The 23298-nt window shown below is 39.4% G+C and overlaps 1 protein-coding gene across 1 annotated transcript in view; it reads right to left on the bottom strand.

Annotated features, from left to right (window-relative positions):
- Nucleotides 1-770: 770 nt before the first annotated feature.
- Nucleotides 771-23298, bottom strand: part of fbxo41 (F-box protein 41) — a 92820-nt gene continuing 70292 nt past the window's right edge. The window contains exons 10-13 of the mRNA XM_069191732.1: nucleotides 22687-22805; nucleotides 20062-20220; nucleotides 17334-17449; nucleotides 771-14531 (exon numbers count right to left, since the gene is read on the bottom strand). Coding sequence (XP_069047833.1) covers nucleotides 14469-14531; nucleotides 17334-17449; nucleotides 20062-20220; nucleotides 22687-22805 — 457 coding nt within the window. The 3' untranslated portion in view covers nucleotides 771-14468. The remainder of the gene's footprint in view (nucleotides 14532-17333; nucleotides 17450-20061; nucleotides 20221-22686; nucleotides 22806-23298) is intronic.

Here is a 23298-nt window from a genome sequence, read left to right as displayed (position 1 = left end):
AGCCAGGGAATATATGTGGTTACTCATCTCTGGACACTTACAGTACATCATTTGAGAATGTATGTATTCTTTGAATTACACCCCAGATTCCTCATGTATTTGTATAAGGGCTTATAATTTATGTTTGTGTCAGGGTCAAAACTTATACTTTTCTATGTGGTGAATAGCAATTCAGAGCACCAGTTTTATGAAACACATTTCTTTTTCTAAAGGTACAGTACCACTACTGTATGTCTCTGGAAGGACAATGCCCTACTGGTTTTACAGATCTACTTAAAGCACTACCAGCTCCAGAAAGGTTATACTAGTCCTGAAAATTCAAAAACCTGATCAATTAACTAAGATTGTTTTTTTAAAATATGGTATTAAGAATTTCTGAATGTTAAAAGGCATTGTGTGTCTGAAGCACTAGAGATTCTTGCCCCTGACCTGTATTGAACACTGTGGACAGAAAAAAAATGTCCTACGATATTAGCTGCTAGAACCTGGCTGAACGAACTTTATGAAAGCTGAGATATTACATTATGGCATAAGGTTTGTGTTCATGTAATTGTACAGTCACGTTATCACCCCATTCCCTCTGTGGTACTGTTTAGTACAAATCTGCTACCATGTTTGACCACAGAGGGTTTTTGATTGTATCTACAGTAGTTGGCTCCTTGAAGTTTGTTAATGAGAGAAATCTTATAGGACTATTGGTAGTTGGGTCACAGGAATATTGGTTCTTAACCTACTTGTAAAAAAGGCAAAAATAAAAACGATCACACTAGTTTGCTTCACAATTTTTATTTAACATGTATCCATAAAAGTATCAGTGATACACATCTGTCAGTAATATTATTTTGCTTGCATTCTGCACAGCTTATTACACAACAAAAGCAGCAACATCTAAAGTGCTTTCTACAGGGGCTCTTTTGATACACATTTTAGATGATCTCATTATGCTCCTTCTGAACTAAATGAAAGCCAGACAGCCACGATACAGCAACTGGAGGTTCTAAAGTATTAGATGGCATTAAATGTTTCTCTCCTAGGGGTATCTTTATGCTGGATCCTACAAAATAAATCAGTTTTTATATTGCACCATTGAAATACAATGATTTCCTGTCTCCTTTTTTTTTAACCAGAATCAGATATGTAATTTAGTGAAAAACAAGTTTTAAATGCTTTTAGAGAACAGAGGTGTGGTCCATACCTAACCAATCTGAGCTGATTACCGTAGACATCAGCTACATTTTTACCAACAAGCATGTTTCTCTTAAAAAAAAAAAGAATAGGGGATTTTTGGGGGGGTTTGTCTGTGGGATTGGCAGACTGGAATAGATTACAAATGTCTTTCAAACAAGGAAGCAGACATTGATCTTTACACTCAGAACTGGTGTACCACTACATAAACAGCAACAAAATCAATGGGGGATAAAAACAGAGAAAACACCCACCTAATAATTATTTAAAATAATCTGGTAGCAAAAGCTCCAGCACCTGATGTCAAGGTGACTTTCCATGTGGGAGCTCTTACCCACTTTCAAGGGGCCAGATTATGTTAGTAATCTTTCCAAGCTCTTGGTTTTTGGAGTGTTCAGATTACTTGATGAAGTGGACAGGTTTGTTCTCTGTTTCAAGAATTCAAGTTATTTTCTAAAGACCACAAATGGTGTTATTAACAGATGTTCGGGAGGAAGTCAAATTCTAAGGTAAAACTTCCACTCTCTTAAGTATAAACACTCCTGCGCTGCACACACCTCCGTGCACATCTTTCTAGCTCCCCTCCCTCCATTTCAAGTGCACTGTTGCAGCTGCCTCCTTGGTTCATTCCTCATCTATGAGGGTGTGGCGACAGCACTTCTCTCCTGCCAGGGCTATCATTTCCTCAGCCAGGCACGGTAACGCCAGAGTATTAAGTACACTTTGCTTTTAAATTTGTCAACTTATTTTGTTGTTGGTATCATTTGACCGAACAACTGAAATCGAATCACACATGCCATTTAAACCATTAACTGACTTTAAAAAGGTGAGAACTACAGTTTACGAGGGAAAGGAAACAGCAGTTTGACAATTCCTGTACTAACAAAAAACTCTTTTCAATACCTCCCAAACTAAAACACACATTTGCGTACACTTCACTGAGACTTGAGGGTTATTTCCATTAAAAAAATACCAGTAAGTTAATAACAGCATTCAAACCTTTTAGTTTTGACATTTTAAGATGACATTTGGAGGTTAATGGAGTGCTGCTCAGCAGGCAGGCCCAACCAAACTCTCTCTCACGTTAAGACCACTGATGCCAACTGACCAGTTGCTCAAGGAGGCAGAACTCAAACTGGCAATGAAATAGACCTGCTGCAGCCTTGAATTTCACCAAGATTTTATATAAGTAGGAATACTTATATCTTTTCCAAATGTTACATATCTGATTCCAATAAAAGCACCTTGAATTTTGCAACTTGTGTGAGTCATTGTGTAACTACCTTTCTTTATTTCTTACATGTTACCACAACCACATGTAAATATAAATGAAATACTCCATAGGCTGTTCAAAGCAATGGAACAGAATGGCAGTGTATCCACCTTAGATAGAAGCAAGGCTAACAATTCATACATTGAGACACTTTCGTTTTTTAACAATATACAATTCTTCACATTTGATGCCACATACATTTTTCCTCATTTAAAACCAACATTTCTTATAGAGATCTGGGGATTTTGATTGCAAAAATAAAAAGATTAACCTATATGAAAATATTCAATAAAATACATGCTTTTCAGTTAAGTTAAATTGATTGTTTCAAGACGAATGTTTTGGTTAAAGAAAACAGTTTGATTTCCAGTACAAATGGTTAATACACACTCCTATCTCTGCTTTCCGAAACAAGTAATAAATAGCAACAGATTGACTATGCATTGTCCTGTAGTATTTTGCGTACTTATGTTTTTTTTTGTCTTTTTTCTATTCCTGCAATATATATGCTTATACTAACCAGTTCCACCTTTAAGCAATCACAGTTAGGAGTTACTGCAACACAGTTCTGTTTATCTGCATTTTCTGAGAGCACATCCTGGAGAGTATATTAGAAGGAACTTCTAATGATTTATATAATCACTACACGCACAACTGCAAACAAGTAAAACATTTATCTTGTAACAGTATAATTAATTCCTAACAGCGATCTGTTGACATTTAGATATAGGCACATAAACAACTGTACAGTCTGGACTGCAGCCAGCACCATTTGATTGTTAGACAAATCTTTGTCAGAACTGACAAAATACACTTTGAAGGAAAAAGCATTTATTGTACTACATGAACAAATAAATACTAATGCACTGCGTCAGAGAGCGTTTTCAGTAGAGAAGTCTTTTTTTAAGGAGATTAATATTGGAAGGATAGGAAAGGCCTCTCTTAAATGTGTTCCTCAAAGCTCAAGTCTGCTATTTACTGTACAAACCATATTTATATTCCTCTTTAAAAGTCCAAACGGGCTATCAAAATTATTTACTCTCTTAACTTGCCTATGTTATACACATAACTCCTCCTTACACTGCAAAATGACAAGAAGAAACGAGCCTCTTACTGGATAAAAAGCAGTTTGTTTTAAATACTGAGCACCTCTTGGTAAGATAATGGTAACTGGCAAGCTAAAGGAAATTATGCTTTAAGCAATTTGAGGCAATACTGCAAAGATGTCTTCATATTGTTGTATCAGATCGAAGCATGAACCAGCGCACTAAACGGGACAGTTTTCCTTTTCCACCAATTCTATTAAAATTAAGTGATTGTTGAAAAAACATGGATTTCCATTATCATACTCTAAGACTATCCTTACAAACAATACATCTTGGCACTGTCATGTAGTCACCATTTTAAAACAAATTCATGTCTGCCTCCCTGATGGTTGAAATACACGGTAAACATTTTCACTGCAATATGACCCTACACGTTATACAACTGAGGCTTGCACAGACAAACAAAAACATCCCGTGAACCTGTGGAATAGAAAACAATTCATACAGAAGACCTTGAAGCACAGGGGAAAAAAAACTGGCCAGCAGGTTGTGAAGAAACACTGTAAGGAAAAAGGGCTTTAGGGGCTTCACTGACATTATTGATTTACAAAAACTCTTGGCACCTTGTTTCCTCTCAGGAGAGCCACTGCAGAATAAGAGCAGTAGAAGGCCCCTCTGGCTCCAGCTAGGCTGAGTCCTACACAAAATCATTTTAACAGTCTTACTGTCATGGATCCCCTTCGGTTTAGCACCATGAATCTGCAGTGTCTCATCTGTTTCACTTTGCCATGGTCTCCAAATGTTTGCTTGTTACACGTTTCACCATGCATCAGTTAGCTTCACTGTGTGCTCTTAGTTAAAATGACTTTGCTATACTATACCACACCGTACCACATGTAGAATACAGGGGTCCTCGTTATTACTTGTTAGACTCTTTGTTCAAACGGCCTTCGTTTGTCAAGCAACAACGCTCGATCCCGTATTGGCTGATCTGCCTCAGCTGGGACACGGATGAAAACCGGAGTATATTCTGAGCAGTCTGAGTGCTCTCGAGTATCCTGACGATGTTTTGGTGTGGTGCTGTGAAGCGACGGATGTTTGGGAAAAGTGCGTGACGTTATTCAAGAGCCGTTCAAACCGTGTGGTTCAGTACATATCTGTACTGTCTGTGCTGATATTTTGGTTTTTAGGCTTGTCACATGGTACAGTACATGGATGATGGCATAAAATACAACCTTATTCCATCGTTCCTAATGTCGCAATAATTAAATAATTGTCCCAGAGGTGAGTTTAAGACCTCGTTGGAACATTTCCCTTAATGATACTATTACTTTAATTCTCAAAAGAAATAAACCTGTTGTACAGTATGTATTTTTCATATTTGTTTGATGCATTGCAAACATCTAGGTCCCCCTGTAACATCCGTTTCATTTTCTGAACCAGTAAATGCAAAAATGTCAGACACTGAAAGGGCAGATTAACCCTTAGACTGCACTATCTGAATTCTTTGTATGGAATAAAAAGCTGCCGAACTGTTAATACTGTTCTGTTCATGGTTTTAGTATTAATTTAATGTTCTCCCTCAATTCTGGAAACCCAGATTCAGGTAGGACTACTACCATCGCTGTACACTAGATCATCGATTATAGTACACAAGTAGGTCTTAGTCGTAGTGGGTAGCCAGAGTTTCAAAAACTCTGGATAATAGCATAGATGTTCTTATAATAGTTCTTTTTGACACGTTAGAAGAACATTTTAGAAGAAGCTGTTATGCTAGTTTGTCCATCAATCAGCTTTGTAAAGTCAAACTGATTTATGAGGTTTCAGTTTCTTTCATTTACTGTACAGTGCTTCAAACGCAAATTGACTACACACGTTGGAAGTACAGCACTGCAGAATCCGCAGTGCTGTACAGCACACTTTACATCAACATGTTTAATGCACAGTACAATATATTATATTCTGCACAGTACCTTTCTTTAATGAGAAATAAATTGTAAATACTGTAATGTTCCACTGGGACACTTTCTTTATCCCCTTGTAATAATGTAATATCTCCTATATAAGGAATGGAGGAAAACATTTTTGGTCCTTTTTGTGTGCTGCTTCTGCTTTGCATGAATTCCTCACAGTGACTAGTGCATATTGTTCATTATGAAGGGCAATAAGCAACTTAAGATGGCAACCTTGCAGTCCTGCCTTTTATCTCTCAGTTTGCCAACAAGCTTGTTATAAGGGAGACAAGAGATGCTTTACAGTTGTGTATGATATACTTTTGCCTGATCGCCCCAGTAGGACCAGAAAATTGTTGAAAGCCAGATTATTACTTGCTAAATAATCGATGATCTACTGTTAATAATATGCCAGACAGGATGTGCTTGCATCCTCTGTAGAAGTATGCAGTTAGTGCAAGACACGTTTGATACAAGTCACACCGTTTTCCACATTTCTTTCTAAACCCAAGAGGTACTGTACAGTACGGTAATCGAAAATGCTGTCTGGGACAAAGTCAAATGAATATGGTATTAAAATTGAGATGTTTTCACAAGGATCCTTTCAAACATCTTTTCAGGTTCTTCTGTTTCCTACACAGGCACACAGCACATTTTTCAATTTAATCTTTTCCAGAAAAAAATGTTAAAACTAACAACAGGAAACAACAGGAAACAATTCCATTCCATAACGCAAAAGAAGGAAAACGAACACCTTGAGTATCTCCCACAGATAATTAAAAATACATGACATTAGAAATAACACCTCACACAAAAAATAAAAAAAATGTGACAGTAAGGTCATGTCGAAGTTCAACCTTTAAAGCACTTGACCGTATCTTGACTTGTGAAAGGTATGTTAACCAGGCCTAATCTTTTGAATTCAGGAACAAATTAAACTGAACTCTTTGCAATAATGCTAATATGTTACAGTGCAATATTGCAACATATCCCGATTTAAGTTTTCAGTGCAATGGATTGATGTAGCTGACCAAAACAAGGCCACAACATCGATACAAATGTAAACATTTTGGCATTCACTCTTCTGTGTGGTAGTACCGCAATCCCAAGACTCACTGAGCAGCGGGCTTCAGGAATGACTGGCATGAGCCAGAAATATAGTTTCCATGACAACGCAATGCCTTGCGTTGTGGTGTGAAAGAAGTGTAAAAATAATAGGAGCGCTCTCAAAATATCTCATCCCTGCCTAAATATAAAGGCCACGAGGACTCTAAATTAATCACAGCAATGCTGCTTAGAATCCAATAAATATAAGATGGTATCATTCAGAATATGAAAGAGTTTTGATGGTTCAGTTCAGTTTATTTGTCATACGCACAAGTGTAATGAAATGCTCAACTGTAGAGACAACCCAACTCATTTCTTTCAGAAATCACCTCAAACACATTCTTTTCAGCGGGCCCACGTGACATGACATCATTTCCGTCGATTAATATTATTTTGTCTTCACATCATTTTCTTAACAGTTTCATGTCTGAAAATATTCCCGCAAAAATACACTGGCTCACTTTCACTGCAAAACAAAACAAATTTGTTCATTTAGTCTGTGGCATGGATGTTCAACAACAAAAAAACTAACATAAATTAAATTCTCTATACTCAAAATGTCAGGCAAGACAATGGGTAAAAATACCGTAAGTGGACATTTTTATTTAGAGTTTAATCATCTGCAAGAGCTTTCCTGTTGAATTTGTACGGAAAGCTGAGATACACTTGCAGGAGTTATTCCAACAGCTATAAAATTAATCAGAACTACATAAACTAGAATCAATTAAATGGATAAGTATAATTAGAATAACCTCCATTTGGCAGCACTATAAGTTACTTTAAATCTGTGATGCAAATCAGGGGACAAACATACCCACCCCAATGCATTACCCTAGTGATACAGTCCATCGGTCAGGCAACTGAAAATGTCACAGTAATATTGACATGGACTGTTCAAGATGTGAAAGATATTCAATTTAATATGGTTTATTTTCTCTGCAATTATGTGACACACAATGTAGGTATTTCCATTCAAGTTACATACAAAGGCTTGCTTGTATGGGCCAGAGCTTATCCTGGTTCCTAGGCATGAAAGGAGCAGAGGGCTCATGACCCTCCCCTGGGTGGGACACAAGTCCATCACAGGGCCTAATCCCAGCAATGCTGGCTTCCAGAGACAGCTAATACAGGGTGGACTGGAGCAACTGGGGCACAAACGAAGTCCCGCACTTTGTGAACTTCTTTGATCCAACATCAATGTTACCAGTTTCCTCCTTCCCTGTGCTAAAAGTAAGTTTATGTTCACGCACATAAAAACTAAAAAGAGATATTTGGAGAGCAAGAATTTGGACAGGCAGGGGGATGTGACAGGAGGGAGTCTTGGGTCACGTGAGCACAAAGAAGAAGTGAATGTCTTGGCACAAGTGACAAAACTATGGAAACAGTCATCTTCACACTAAGCACACCGATAAAGCATGATTTACTGCCATTTTGTAGAGCTCACAATCACAAGCGGCAGAAAGCACTAGGGAAAAGTCCTAAAGTGCATCATTCATCACAAATACTGAGAAATATATTAACACTGGAAAAACACCAAACAGCATTTAATAAAAGAGTTTTTTTTTTCCATTGGTGCACCAACTGACAGAAAATAAAAAAGCAAAACACCTGTGCAAGCAATTAAACTCTTAACACCTAATTATCTAATGACTACAGCAAACCAGCTATAAAAGGCAACATGATGATCGATGTCTTTACAACATATAAACATGCCAACGATATAGATGTCTCTTTTTTATATAAATAAATATTTCAAATACTCTTTTATCCTCTCTTGTTATATATTTTCCATCTCTATAGGACTTCTGTCATTCTACATTTAATATAAATATTTATTATACACTTAACGGCAAATTTAACACTACTTATAATAAATACATTTTTCCATTTTCTTGGATAATTTCTGTAGCTTTGGAGAACGTGCTAATATGAGAACCAGTTTTTTTTTAGGTCACCAGCTGGTTTAGTACAGAGGCAATGAGGGTTGACAATGGATACAGACTAAAAATCCAACAGTTTTCCTTGTCATGACAGCATCAAATACTGTACTTATTAGAAATAAAAAGTAGGGTTTTAAAGTCTTCATCAGACAGATTGTCATTAATTCAAAACCTGGGGTAAAGCTTTTCCTGCTCTTCAGTTTGAAAAGTCTAATTAAGTTCTTGTGTGTGCTGTTGGCAATTTAAATGTTAAGATTTCCTCTAAACATTTTTGGCATTCTTAATTTTATGAGCAGGGAAAGGATTAGCTATAGTGTAGTACATATCTTATTCCCTTTGACTTAAACACCAAAGAGCAGTTCACATAAATATTAAACAGTGATTTCATCACTTCACATTGGTGCAGTGTAGGACCAGTATGTGACAAAGATAATAGGCATACTGTAGCACTCCCAGTGTTGGGGTGATTATTGTTAACCAGTCCCTGATGGGACTACTGTTAACCATCATTGCCTAAACTGATTGAATACCGAGTCTGGATTGCAAGAGACTTTAATTTTTCCCAATGACACAAACCCTCACCATATTAAAAGTGAAGCAGAGCAAAGCAATACAAATCTGGCAACAAATGAAAAGAAGCCGAGATCTCAAGATGCAAGGTCAGGTTGGACAGCTATGTGCTCAGGGACAGACTGAACATCACCTGTCCCTCCCAAGGAATGGAATCTCAAGAATTGCTCACAGCTGGTTGCTGGTCTGCAAAAACTGAGGGCAACATCTCAAACCCAACAGGATCTTTTCACGTCAGATCACACTATTTCTTCTTTTCTCATGCTAAAACTAACACTCCAATCGTCCTTTGACACAAAGGAATGTCTTCCACATAGTACATATTTTAAGTCCTTAAACTACTGTAACTAGCTAATCTGCCAGTGTATTGTGAAAGCACTGACATCAACTTGCCCTACATACTGTTCATGTTACTTATGCAATCACTCTTCCCCCTCTGGCAAGCGTTACACACAGTGTCTGTCTCTAGACCATTTTTACTGCCTGTAAAGAATGATTTTTAAAGTCCTCACTTTTAAATCCATGTCCATGTAGTTTCCTCTCCTGTCTCCTACTTTGAGTTTCACTGTTCTCACAGGTTCAGAATTTCCATCAGGCAACTCCTCGTTGATTTCCCATGTCTCTGTAAAATTGATTGTAGTTTTCTTAGATGGCACTTTGTGTTCCCATCTGGCCTGCTCATGGCTCCTATATCAAAGAATCCAACTTAGGCAGATGCCCCTTCAGCTAAAAAGCACCTCCACTTTAGAATGTTCTCCCAATTATCTTTAAACGGGTTCCTGTCCTCTCTTTGCTGAATGTCAGAAGACACATCTGTCCTTTCTGGCAAATCTATAATTCTCTGTTTTCCTAATTCCTGTAGTTATTTCCTCTATGTCCTCAAACAAGTGGCTCTTAATGGTCGATGCTTTAAACCTAATTACCCATCCTGCTCTTTTAGGACAGTGTTGCATGCTTATAATCTTGACCTAAGCATTAAAACTTCAAAAGGTTCTAGTGTTCCTGCTCATTTGAAATTTGTCAGGTTCCAGAAAATAATGTTTGAAACAAATTTATTTTTGTGCTTTCTAAAAAGCTTTTTTACAGTATCTTCGCAAATGCTCAGTTATGAGATTCCACTATTGGAAAGCACATTGTGACACCACCCACCTTGAAAAGATTCAACATTAGAAGACAACAGATGAATTATTTCTGCACACTTTCAGCCATGAAACTTGATTTTGATCTAAGATATCCATTCCATAAATTCATGGATAAAAACAGAAAGCATTATGGTCACTGAAAGGACACATTACAGCATCTGCTCAGCTCTGCTTAACACATTATCTGATCTAAATGGATGTGATCAATCACTGTATGACCATTTTGTAATATACTCATGAAGTGAGTTAAAATGTAAGACTATCCTGGGCACATTTACTGGAGAAAATGTATCAAAAAAAATATGAGCAATCACTTCCAAGGGTCACTTCTTGTTTTGCTAGTTCTCACCAGAGGCAGAGGCAATGCGAATAGATATCTTCAAGAGTCCTGCCACAATTTTGCTCTGGAAACAGTACACTCAATTAGTGTGTGATTATGATCACCACAGTCAGTGGTACACTACATTACAATTCTTAATCTTCACTTACACCACAGCTTGAGGGCAAATTACACTCAACAGCGTGAAGCAAAGCATTTACAGTACATCTTTAATATAAATATTTCCTCCGTTTAAAAACTCTGTGTCTGCTCTTCTCTTGCTGCCTACTGCATGTGACAAATGCTGGCTGTAAACTATTGATTAGATGAGATGGTGTGTTTCTACAGCTTGCACTCAAACCACATACAGTTCCGTGAATATTACTGGTTTTCGTCCACACTGAGCTCTGTGTATGCTCTTTTGCATTTTACTCACGCTTAGATCTCAAACATGAAATGAAGATTAATGAGCGGTTCACAAGAGTCTTGCAGCTCAACTTGAAAGAGCACAGTTGCTGGACAGACACAGTACTGTGGACTGATATGTACGAAGGAAGATGAGAATAAAGGCAAGCCGATCTGATTTTGCTTTCCTTAGACAGAGCTTAAACCTCTCTCCTAAAAATCGCAGGCATACTGTAAATACTGTACAGCATGCTCCTCCATCGATCTTGATTTGCCAAATGCTGAATTGGAGTTAATTTTTTTCCATAATCAAAAAGAACAGCAGCAGCACGGTGGTGCAGTGGTTAGTATTTCTGCATCGTAGCACTGGGGCCCTGGGGTCAGTTCTGGACCTGGGGTGCTGTCTGTATGGAGTTTCTGTGCTCTCACTGTGTTCCTGTCAGTTTCCTCTAGGTGGTCCTTTTTCTCCTCATATTGCAAAGACATGAATATGTCTGAATATGTGATGTTCCTTCACATGTTTTTTTTCTCTCTGGACCAAAACTTCTAAAAGCTGTGCCCCAGTATGGTGACTAGACACCATGCTGTGGGCGCTGTCGTCCTTCCAATGAGACTACAAACCAAGATCCTCTCTATTTGGTCATTAAAATCCCAGAGCACCACTCTTAAGGGTAGGGTTAGATGACCTGGTTCCACCACTAAAGTATATGTAAAGCATTTTGGGATGTAAAGTGCATTATAATCGCAGTTAATTATTCAGCATTTATGAAATATGAACTAAGGCAATCGGGATATTCAGCTGGCATTGTAAAACAATCATCTAGCATATGGAGCCTGACCCATTCCAAAAACAACAATACTGCAAAACTCATCGGATTGCCTTTAACTCGAACCAGAAGAGACTTCTGGCAACACGTGCACGCACAGAGCATGGTTGGCCGAGGAGAGATTATACTGAGCTGCAAAGGGCTCTGTAGCACACTGCGAGCTGTGATCCATTTCATCATGTAGGGGTTGCAAATCGCTTAATTAAAGCAGATCTGACTGATTTAAGCTATCCGGCAACATTTGTGTTTCTTTTTTTTGCTTCATTTAGGTACCTGTAATGCATAGTCCATAATAAAAAGTACTTCTACACTCAGAAATACATAATATCATAAAAAATTGCATACAGTCTGTGCACAGATGACGTTGTCCACAGATGGGTTGTGTTGCGGTACGTAACTATTTGATTAGCACCATAGATTTTCCACTTCCACGTGTTTTTCTTTCACAAATACCTGCATATTTCATGAATGCCTTTTAAAATGTTTCAATAACAGAGTTCTATTGACTTCAGTCATGGCATACAGTACTTTTTGTATCACATAAGATACCCATTCTGAACTATAGATACATGGAATATATATGAAAATTATGCAGTTTTATTGCCTTGAGTTTCCTGTCATGTAACTAAAATAACATAGGATATTAAAAAAAAAATTGTCAATGGCAATGCAATAAGGTTTATGGCATCAGTACTGTTTTGTTTGCAACCCCCAATGTGAACGAAAGATCTTAGAACGAATGTTTTAACAACACGACCACTGTCATTAAGAAACCAGCATGTCGCCCAAGGCCATGAAAATACTTTTTTGCGTATGGAATAGCAGCTGACTCTCCTTGCCCCCTTCCCTGGAGCTCCTGCGTCTGGTCTGAAGAGCGAGTCACTTCTTGGAGAGGGGGGCTTGGAAAGACTGTACTGCTGACAACAGAAAAAGAACACATCAACTTCAGGTCTGACAGGGAGTCTAAAGACCCTCCTTGCAAACGCCCGACTCTGACGTTCCTGAAAGCAAGACACGGCTCTCTTCGTTACGGTGCTCCATGGAGTTGACAGGCTTGGAGAGGGACAGGAGAAGAGGTCATCTGCAATTTAAAAGAGGAACACAAGAGTAGACCACTGGGGATTCTGGCTCTTCAGTAAGATTACAAAGTTCAAGTCTAATTATTTCCAAGCTGGTGTTTTGTTAATGAACAGACGTGTGTGTGTCCATGTGTCATATACAGTATTCAGCACTGCTAAATGATATCTGTGGATAGTAAGTGGAGGTAGCTATTTTAAAACTCCTCCATTCTCTCATACAGTAGGTCATCATTTTTACTGTTCTAACGGCCTATTGCTTTGCTACCAAATTACAGTAGGTAAATTTGAAAATGCTTACAAAGGGCCCTGAAAAACACTTCCCACAGTTGAGCACATTTTGTCTTTCTCTGAATTGAATAGAATCTGAGATTAAAGAAAAGTTTGGATTTATTTCCCCGATTCCAGCGACAGAACTATTAAATAGTGTTATTTTTGACCATCTTTCTGTAATGATTACTACTGCTTTTATCATGCCATTCAGTTTTAACATTATTATTGCTGTTTTTTTTAATTAGGTGACACCTATTTGACATCAGGTGAACCCTTCCAGTGTGACTATTTCTCCATAACTGGAAGAGGCACCGAAAACATTGCAAATATGAATTCCTGCTTCCTTCTGACCTCTGAACCTCTATTAGACTGTTAGGAAGCACTTCATTGCAGTAGTAACAATTTCATTGAAGCCATTTTTCTGCTCTGGAAGGTTATTTTCAAAATAGCCTTGAAAACTGTATAACACAAGACACACACACACTTGTCACTTACACAGTGTATTTAATTGTACTTTTGTTAGCCATTGAGGCAGAGGCTTTGGGAAATTAGTAATAGTTTTGCAGGACTTAAAAGTGGTATCTTTTTTAATCAAAGTAGTATGGAATTAGCATGGAGATTCCTGTGCTCTGGATGCTGTATTAGCTGATACTGCTCGAACGTAACTAAATTGTTTGGAAGAAATCCAGTGTAAAAGGGCTCAAATCAATGCAGCTTCTCTGGTCCTTTTTGTATGTGCTCTGCGAGTATCATATCCTTAAAAAGCACGGCGAGATTCATCCTATATCCTACAATCTTATAGAAAAGTTCCTGGAAAAGTTTAGCTGGCTTGCTCTGTGCTATTGAGAAACAAAATGTCTTCTTGCGCCCGTCTGTTTGGCAAGATGCAGGGGTCACAACGGGGGCTACACTCCCTCCTCGGGATACACAGGAACGATCTCGTCCAGCTGTTGTCTTGCGTCCGAAAGAGTTTTCCACCCATTCAAAAGAGACAGCCGAAAACAAGACAAAAAAAATGCTTGTGTCTCTGCTTTCTTCACTCCTCGATCACAGTGCCAGCATCAACACCAGTGGAGGGCTGCGTTTTTCATTTCTCGTTTTTTTGTTCGTCTTGTTTATAAAGTACATGTTTATATAAACGGCTGCTTTACAATGTTATAGCCCATGTGCCTCCAGTTTGAGAGAATCGGTTTGACCGTGCTTCTGTCATTTTTCGTTTGTTTGATCTGTGTTTATTTTATGTTTTTGTTGGCTTGTTTCATCCTTTCTGTTGGTGGAAAGTGGCGAAAAAGGCTGTTCAGATTGTGTCTCTTTTCTGAGGTAAACTGTGCCTTGTTGGCACCCGCGGGGAGGTTAGCAAACGCTGTCTGCTTTTATGTGCAGGATCTTTGAAAACCCAGGTCTCTTCTTTAGGGCCTGTAAAAACACATTGAAAAAAGAATCTGTATCATATCATATCATTAACACTCATCCCACCTTTGTTATGTTGAAGATCGATACCTGCTGGTATAAAACGCGAAGGCTACCCCAGACCACCACAGCAGCTCAGCAAGCCAGAGGTCATCTGGGTTTCCATAGCGAGAAACAGTCTGGAAAGCAGACGCTGGTCCACCACTGGGATGACACCCCAGCAATGCTGGGTCCTACTTACAGAGCTGGGTACTGGAGCAATTAGGGTAATGTACTCACTCAAGGTACAATAGCAGTGACTGCAGTGGGGACTTGAACCCACAACTTCTCAGTCGTGAATCCAATGGCTCATCCCAATTCAGTGTGCTACCCCATTAATTGTAATACCATATGCTGTATATCACCAAAACAAAAATTGTTATGAATGAAAATTGATATGCATCTGTCTCAGGTTAATTAAATCTATTTCAAGACTATCTAGCTAATTTGAATTATTTTTAATAATCCCCAGCAATTTTTTTAGTCAATCGATTCTTCATCATAAAAAAAAAAACAGAAGACAGTCTAATAATATCCTAGAATGGACTGGATTGAAAAGATCAGCTCCCAGGTATTTCTGTTCTTGACAAGATTTGTATGGGAATGTGCCACTTCGTCCAGTGCAATATAAATGGAAGAAGACACTTCAGGGAAAAATCTTTTCAATGTGGTTTTTCTCCTGTTAGATAAATAATGAATGGCACTAGTGAAGTTCACATTCAGAAACGCTTCAAGCCTCTAGCATAAGGGGAGAATTTCAAAGATGATGCACCCTGCAGACAGTGCACTCCAAGAACCTGTAACAGTTTTCTCAGTATGTGAGTGTCGATTGGTGGGTTTCCCTTAGAAGCTCAACACAGTGAATGAAGAGCTTAACTTTCCTGTTTTAACTGCCCTATGCAGTTAAACACCCCACTAACAGAAAGGGCCCCTACATCTCCATAATCTATCCACTAATGATGGCCTTTATACCTATGGTTTTAAATGCATGGCCCTTCTTCATGTTTTTCTGACTTGCCAAATTGCTCATGTGGGCATCACCGGGCACGATATGAATTTACTTAAATCACACATCACTATGCTTGGTTCTGCACTTGAGAGAGACTATGAGAAAATGATGGTTAAGGAACATAAGTTAATGTCTACTGGATTCAGAGGTCCAGAGACTGATATGTTGCTCAGCTACTCTGGAATTCAAGACAGTGTTCTCTTTTCACATATGTAGATATCTACCACAAATGAAGGCAGCTTACCACTACGTTTTAAAACAAACCAACCATGACATGAACTTACAGTAACTCTCTCTACTGTTTGCCACGGTGAGGTACAGTATAACATCCAGATCTGTGGCTAAACCTACACTAATCTTTAAGTTATGTCTCTTTCACACAAAACGTTATTACCCTTATGACGGAAAAATAGGGGTGATAGGGGTCCAAAGGTTTTTGTATTTCCTTGATAGAAAGGCACACACCACCTGAAGCCTAGTTTGTAAGAACAGAAATATTACATACTGTATGTGTCTACACTCCATCTAGATTGCTTCCTCTCTTGTTGTCTGCACTTGTCCCACTGCCTTGACCACTCTCACAACTACACTGCACAGCTGTGATGGACTCCTAAAACCCTTTATTGCATGCATAAAGGAGACATCAAGTAATTAATAATATTAAATACATAACCCAGTCAATCACCTTAAATAGACTGTTGTTATTGATTTTCACATCTGGGTTTAATTTTTTTGTTTCTAGCCTTAGCTATCTTCAGCATCTCAGAACAAAATTCGTTTTGAAGGATACCAGATCTGTAATCCGTAGCAGTGCATAGGTGTGGTTGAAAAGAAAAATACACTGACAGTCACGTGCTTTACCTTAAGAAATTTGGCTTCCAATTATTTGCTCTTCTGCCAGTGTTTCATACAGATCTCAAACGTTACTGTAGTACTGAGGCAAAGTCCACAGATGGCGCTGCTGTGCTTATTTAAATATGTTTGGATTAGCATGACTACAGTGTAGGGATTTGTTTTGGTTTTTAAATTAAATACCAGCATCTTCAAAATCTTCCATTCGGCAAATGTACAGTACATAAAACCAGATTTGGAAATATATTTTGCATTACCTGCTAGCACCATCATCTGGATAAACAGTTTATGGCTGGAGCACACTCAAGAGACAGACAGTAGAAGCAAAAGCATTCATTGGTCACTCATTGGAGCCGAAATGGTTTAACTGGAGCCACAGTCATGTCAAAGTTAGCAAGAATCAGATAGAAAAAAGACTAGCTTCTATGCTTTTTCACACCGTCTTGCTGCTCTTCTTTTACCATTTAATTGATGATAAGGGCTTTGCTGAAAGCTCATCTGTTCTAAACAGCAGTTAATGCTCAATTAAATGTTGCATGTTATTTTCATAAAAGCAAAAAGTTCAAAAGCATTCTTAAAAACTAGGCTGAAACCTGGTGTAGGATACAGCACTGTAGGATCTGTACCCTCTTTCAAATCAGAAGCTAAAATTCCTCGGAAGCACATATCCAGTTGTATGTTCAGTGAGAAGCAGGAGTATTGTGAATCTACCAGCTACAGTACCTAAATTATGACCTGCCTTCATTTACCGTCATTATGGACAATGCTGTATACTTTCTTTCACACTGGTCCCTGCTACTGCATTATTTTAAATCCACAGGAGAACCTTCAGAGTAAATAAATCACAGTTTACATTGTCTCTGAGCAAAAATGTAAAAGAAAAGAAATTTAAGTAGCATAAGTCTTACTTGTAGTTTGTTCACCATCTCATCAAAAAGCTTCCTGGCTTCTGGGCTATTGGGGTCTTCAAAATAATCCACTATCCCAATCTGCACCACAATCGACTTTAGGTTGCAACAAACACCTGTAGTTTACAGAAGCAGGGATTTGATTTTGAGGTCAGCATATAATATATCCAGTATTGTGTTTTAGAAAAACAGACTACATGGATTTTGGCTATTGATTAAAAGCTAATGACATTTTTTTTGATTAATTGATCATCCATGCCTGATTCACAATACATTTCAAATACATGCTCTAAATTACAGAAGTTGTGAAAGAGCTGATTTAACCTTTTGAACATCAAGCCTAGTGAGAACTCAAGAAAAACACAGAAAGCACAGGCAGCAATATGCCCTGTGTATTAAGTGAATACCTTTGTATCAGCGGTATATTGGACAATGGACAAGTTATTTGTCTGCAGAATTCATGGTCACCACACTCACAACTGACAAGAGCCAAACACATTGTCATTGATACAGTAGGTGATAATCTTGGAGAACACTAATCAGGACACCTAACCAGGGTCAGAACATCATCCAGCTCCATCTTCATTATTGTTTTGCCTTAGTAATTACTGTATCAGAATCACCAGGTCACAATAATCCATGAATCAGCAATTTATCTGTGTGGAAGCACCTGACCACTCATCATCTGCAGGCTTAAACACAGGTCTCGGTCTCATGCCCAACAGCATTGATCATCATAAAGGAATGAGGTGGTGCGAGCAACAGTACTGGTGAACTGGCCAGCAGTAGAGTCAGGCCCTCTACAATTTATAACTGTTGTGTAGAAGAGTTCAGCTGACCAGGGTAGCCAAGTGTGATGGTCTGGGTTGGAGTGTCAGTTCACTACAGAGCTCCATTTGTGGTGATCAGTGGTGACAGCAAGGTGTTACATCGAATATGTCCTGGGAACTCAACTGCTGCCACTCCTGTGGGCTCATACTTATTCCAGCCCAGCTGCGCATGTTCTTTCTCTTGCGAGTCACGTCGTAGAAGCAGAGTAGAGCTTGTACAGAATATAGGGCTTGAGCAGACCTGACTTGAGCCCAATTTAACATGCTTGTGGTGAATTATTATGACGTGTCATCTAGGACTCAGAGACTAGGGACGTACTTGTTCAAGCTATTATTGAAACAGGGGACAGAATCCCAAAAGACAGCATGTGCAACGTGCAAAACATGTGGCAGGGATGTGCTGTGCAGGTTTTACTGCTTCCAATGGTGGTCAAGACACAGTACTAGCCTGCAACATTCACAGTCCCCTGTAAATAAACCATACTGATAAGAAATTTTAATCAGCATGATCCATTTAGTTATGTCATGTACAGTATGTAACGGACAGTTCTTTCCGGACCCTATGCGGACGACACAATCCGACGGAGTGGGGAAACACTAGGGAAACGTCATGCAGGAAAATGGGTCTGAAGACAGGGGGGCGTGTCCAAGGTGCGCTGGTGCACGGGGGAGGTGTGGCCGAGGCGAACAATCCAAAAGAGAAGTCCTTAGGGAATATCCAAAACACAAGGGTAAGTTCAAAACCAGAAGATCCATCAGAACAAGAAATTAAAAACACAAAGGCCGGGTCGGAACCGGCAGACAAGGAACAGGAACAGGGGTTAAAACCTTAACGGGACCAGGCGCTTCCAGATCCTGGACTCGCACGATATGGAAATCAGATGCAGAGCCCGGATGAGCGTCAGCGCCTGGCTTTTAAGGTGGGCTGGGAATAGGGAGCAGGTGCATAGAATAAAGTCTCACGTGAAAGGGCTGGAGCACCCTTAAGGGGGGGGGACTATAATCGTGACAAGTATTGTTCAATAAAATGTCAGTGCATCCAGTGATCGGAAATTATTTTCTTATTATTTAACTGTGAATGTGTTGCACCGAGAAGTGATGAGTTTCATCTGATGTGCAGCGCATAAAAAGTGTAACTCCAAATGTGCATCTAACAGAACAACTGCTAAAGGTTTAGTTTATAGGATGGGTCAAAACAAAAAACAGATTTCTTGCATTACTCTTGAGCGAAGCGTCCAGTTTTATTTCTGTAATTTGAGTGCTGAAGAATAACTGACAGTAATAGTTACAAAGTCAGCCATTTGTGCAATCGTTCAGGTGGGTAGCTGCTTCAGCATGCGTAGGCTGCAAAGGAACAAGTAATACTGTAGGTTTACTCCATATATTCACACCCGAAGAAGGGTTTGTGTTTTCTTTCTTCTCTTTTCAGCATGGAATAAACCTATTACTTCTTCATTTGTGCAATAGACAACTGCAATCATTTAGGAGATTAAAAAGAATAGCTTGGAAATTTTTTGATCATTTTTTTAAAATAACCACACAAATCCCTTTAAAAACAGAGGAGAGCAACTTACTTTCAAACTTACGTCCTAATCAAAATAATTATATAATGTGACTTTATTACATTATTTAAACACTAACCATCTCCTGATGTGAGTTTGGATTCACACCTCTTCAAAATGTACTGCCTTTGAGTCAAACTGCTGCCACGAAAATGATATAACTACAGTATTTCTATCAGGGACAGAACGCTTTGTTTTGAAATAGGTTTTTTAAAAACATTCACGGCAGACACGCCCAAGTAAAAAAACAAGCCCCGAACGTTCTCGGTGGTCGAAACGGACTGTGCCCACGGGCTCCTCGGGCCCCTGGCGGGGGACGAGGGGCGCTGTACTCACTGTTGAAGTGCAGCAGAGCTTTGGGCGTGACGGGGGTGGAGGTGAGGACCAGCATCTCCAGGCCCTTCAGCCCCTCTCGGCACACCTCCGCCGCCACCTCCTGGTTGACCTCACTCACGTGGTCCAGCTCCAGCACCTGCAGGCGCATGCAGTTCCGGGCTGGAAGGCAAAAGCCGAACAGTTAGAGCAAGGAACGACCGAACAGCGCAGCCTCCTCCACAGCGGGTACAGCAGGCATGGGGGAAGTGCGATGAGGAGCCCCACGCCATCAGTCCAAACCCCGATGTCCAGAAGGCCGACAGCGCCCCCTGTGTGACTACGCAACAGACACTCCTCCGACCACGGCAACAGAAGTTACTGCCGGGGCTGGAAGGGCGGGGACGGGTTTTTGAGCTATGGGCCCCCGACACGCTCAGGAGACGAGGTCAGTGCCCAGGAGGAGCAACGTCAAACCACACCTGGAATAGAGTCGTGCTTTTAACCATGCAATTTAGTGAGAAAGAAAAAAAGGGCAATACAGAACCAGACACGCCACCCCTTAAACTGCATCTAACTATCCCTCCTGTTTGTCTTCTGTAAAATGTATTGACACTGTGTATTTGATTCATATATCATCAAGTAACGGCGTTTGATTTACTTGCCTCAGGAGTAGCAGCATTAAGAAACAAGAAAGAAGTCCTGTCTGCACAGCACCAAAAAAATATGTAGCATAAAATATAGCTACGGCACAGTGCAACCACTTTCCAAAGACCAGTGTATCGGTTGAGTAACTTATATATTATTACATGCTATATGTTACACAACATTATTGGCTTTTTAACTTAGCGTTTCCCTTCAAGGTACCTTGAATAAAAAATGAGTTTCTTCACACCAGCAGTCAGATTACTGAACTCTACCCCTACCACTGGCGCACACTGATCTTTTTTTAAGTTGTACTGTGTGTTGTTTAATGTGTTGTTATTGCTGCTACTGTTCTGTGTTTCTGTTTTTGGCGATTCCTTGAATGTCTTTTGTATTGGAGCATACATACAAGTAAGCATGTCATTGGACTTGTGCATTTGACAATATACTGAACTGAGCTGCCTTTTTCTACCAAAGAACTCATCGATGCTTTGCTTCCCTGATCAGTGTCAGCCACTACACCACCAGATGAAAAATAAAAAAAGCAGGTAAAGGCTGTGGAGGAAATTCAAATGTACAACACGAGCGATTGCTTGGGGTTACATTAAAATATCCTATTTCCCTTCATCAGAACAGCTACAAATAAGAAGAGGCCATTCAGCCCGAGTTAGTAGCTAATGGATCTGAGGATCTCATCCAACTGTGTGTAATGTGTAATGTCTTCAACAACATGGAAGAGCAGCTTGTTCCATACCTTGTTTGATAACCCAAACAGTTTTCACTGGATGTTGGAAATTTAAACACGTCCTTAACGTGGTTATTTTCTATTTCGGTAATGACACAATCTTTATTTTTTTCACACAAAACCCACCCTTATAGACATTGAGCAGATTGACTGAAAAGTAATTTCAAACACAAAAACAGAAGACACAGGATTTTCCATCAGTTACATAACAGTCTTTGACAAGGACTAAAAATGTAATATCCTACAATTTTTAACAAGCTATAATTCACCAGCAGCAAGTCATTTCCTATTGTGCAAGTTTCCTTGTCTCCATTTCCTTTTCTGTGTCCAATGAGCTAGATGTCTCCCAGTCTACACAAATTACCATCATCTCTTTCTGCTAAGAACTGAATGAGGTCTTTATTAAAAAAAAGATTTATTTTTTTATCCTCTCTTTACACAGAATTCAGTATGAATGCTCAGTTCACCCGCCATTTACCAGATGCACAGCTGATAGAATTGCACATTTTTTAAAAGGCACCAAGGTGGACCTGTTGACATCTCATGCGAAATTGCACAGAAAACGACAGCACAAGTGTGCAAACATAGCTGTACCTCATTATACTGTCATTAACCCCACTGATGTCCTGCAACCCCCCTGTGGTGCTCTTGAGAAGAGCAAAGGTGCAGTATTACAATTTATCCATCACTCACTTGTGCTTTAGGTGGGATAATGCAGATGATGAAACAGGGCTCTTAGCTTTATAGCTTTCACAAAATTATCTGTCTTTTAATAAAGAACAATCTGGGAGCAAACAAATCATTTTTGGTTGCCTTGCAGGTAATGGCCCTGTCAAATGTGCACTTTAACGTCTGTAAGTTTCCTTTTGGCACTGACATTATTTTGATTTTATTGCCTCATCTCAAGATTGCCTGGAGATACATGTTGTTAATCTTCCTTTTTGTTTTATTAACTGATCAAAATCAGCTGCTAATCATCATAGCCTGGCTGGCGTATCTAATGGGATCTAGCATAAGAACATATTAAACATTTAACATTTATTGAGCATATTACATTATAGAGGGGGCATCTGTCTCTCCTTGTTTGTTTGGCAGCAACTTTTGGTAAAAGTATCCAGCTTGTACCACCTGAGACTAAAAAGCTCTTTAACGTGTTGCTGATGGAACAAGCAAACTGAAGTGCGAGCAGTTTTTCAGATCACTTTCATCTTCCAAAGCCAGACAGAACGGAGGCGTGAAATGATGCCAGTCTGACTCACCTAGTGATGCCAGGCCCTGAATGCCGCATCCAGCCCCGCCCACGCCCAGGGCACGGAGGTGTGGCCAGCATCGTCCAATGGTCTGCAGGCAGCGGTTACTAAACCGAGCTGGCTGTTGACTGGAGACAGGAACAGGCAAAAGTGACAAGAGAATCCACTCAGACCCCCTTCTGCAGACACACCATAAAGCCACTTTTTGAAACAGCATGGAAAATGCTGACATTGCAATAGTGTGTAAGACTACTGGGGCAAAATTCATCATTTATGAGGAGTGTTATCAAAAACCTGAAAATCTAAATACGTCCCGTCATGAGACCTATGTGTTTCCATTACTGTTTTAAATCCGCACTGACTCTTTACTTAGATATTTTTTCCACATACTGTTGGTAAGCCTCTAGTTTAGTTCTTACTGGATAATCATTTCCATTATCTTACATGTAACAGAAAACAGACTTGCTGGTCTATAATTACTTAGTTCAGTTCTCTCGCCCTTTGTATGGATGTATTTTGGTATTAATATTGCCAAAACATTATCAGAAGGTTCTGTACATCATACACTGTATGAACTCAATGCCACTAAATAGCTGCACTAGACTGATTAAAGAAGAAATG

This window comes from Lepisosteus oculatus, chromosome 1 (genome assembly GCF_040954835.1).
Source record: "Lepisosteus oculatus isolate fLepOcu1 chromosome 1, fLepOcu1.hap2, whole genome shotgun sequence".
NCBI classification, from domain to species: Eukaryota; Metazoa; Chordata; class Actinopteri; order Semionotiformes; family Lepisosteidae; genus Lepisosteus; species Lepisosteus oculatus.
This window is presented reverse-complemented; position numbering and strand designations above follow the sequence as displayed.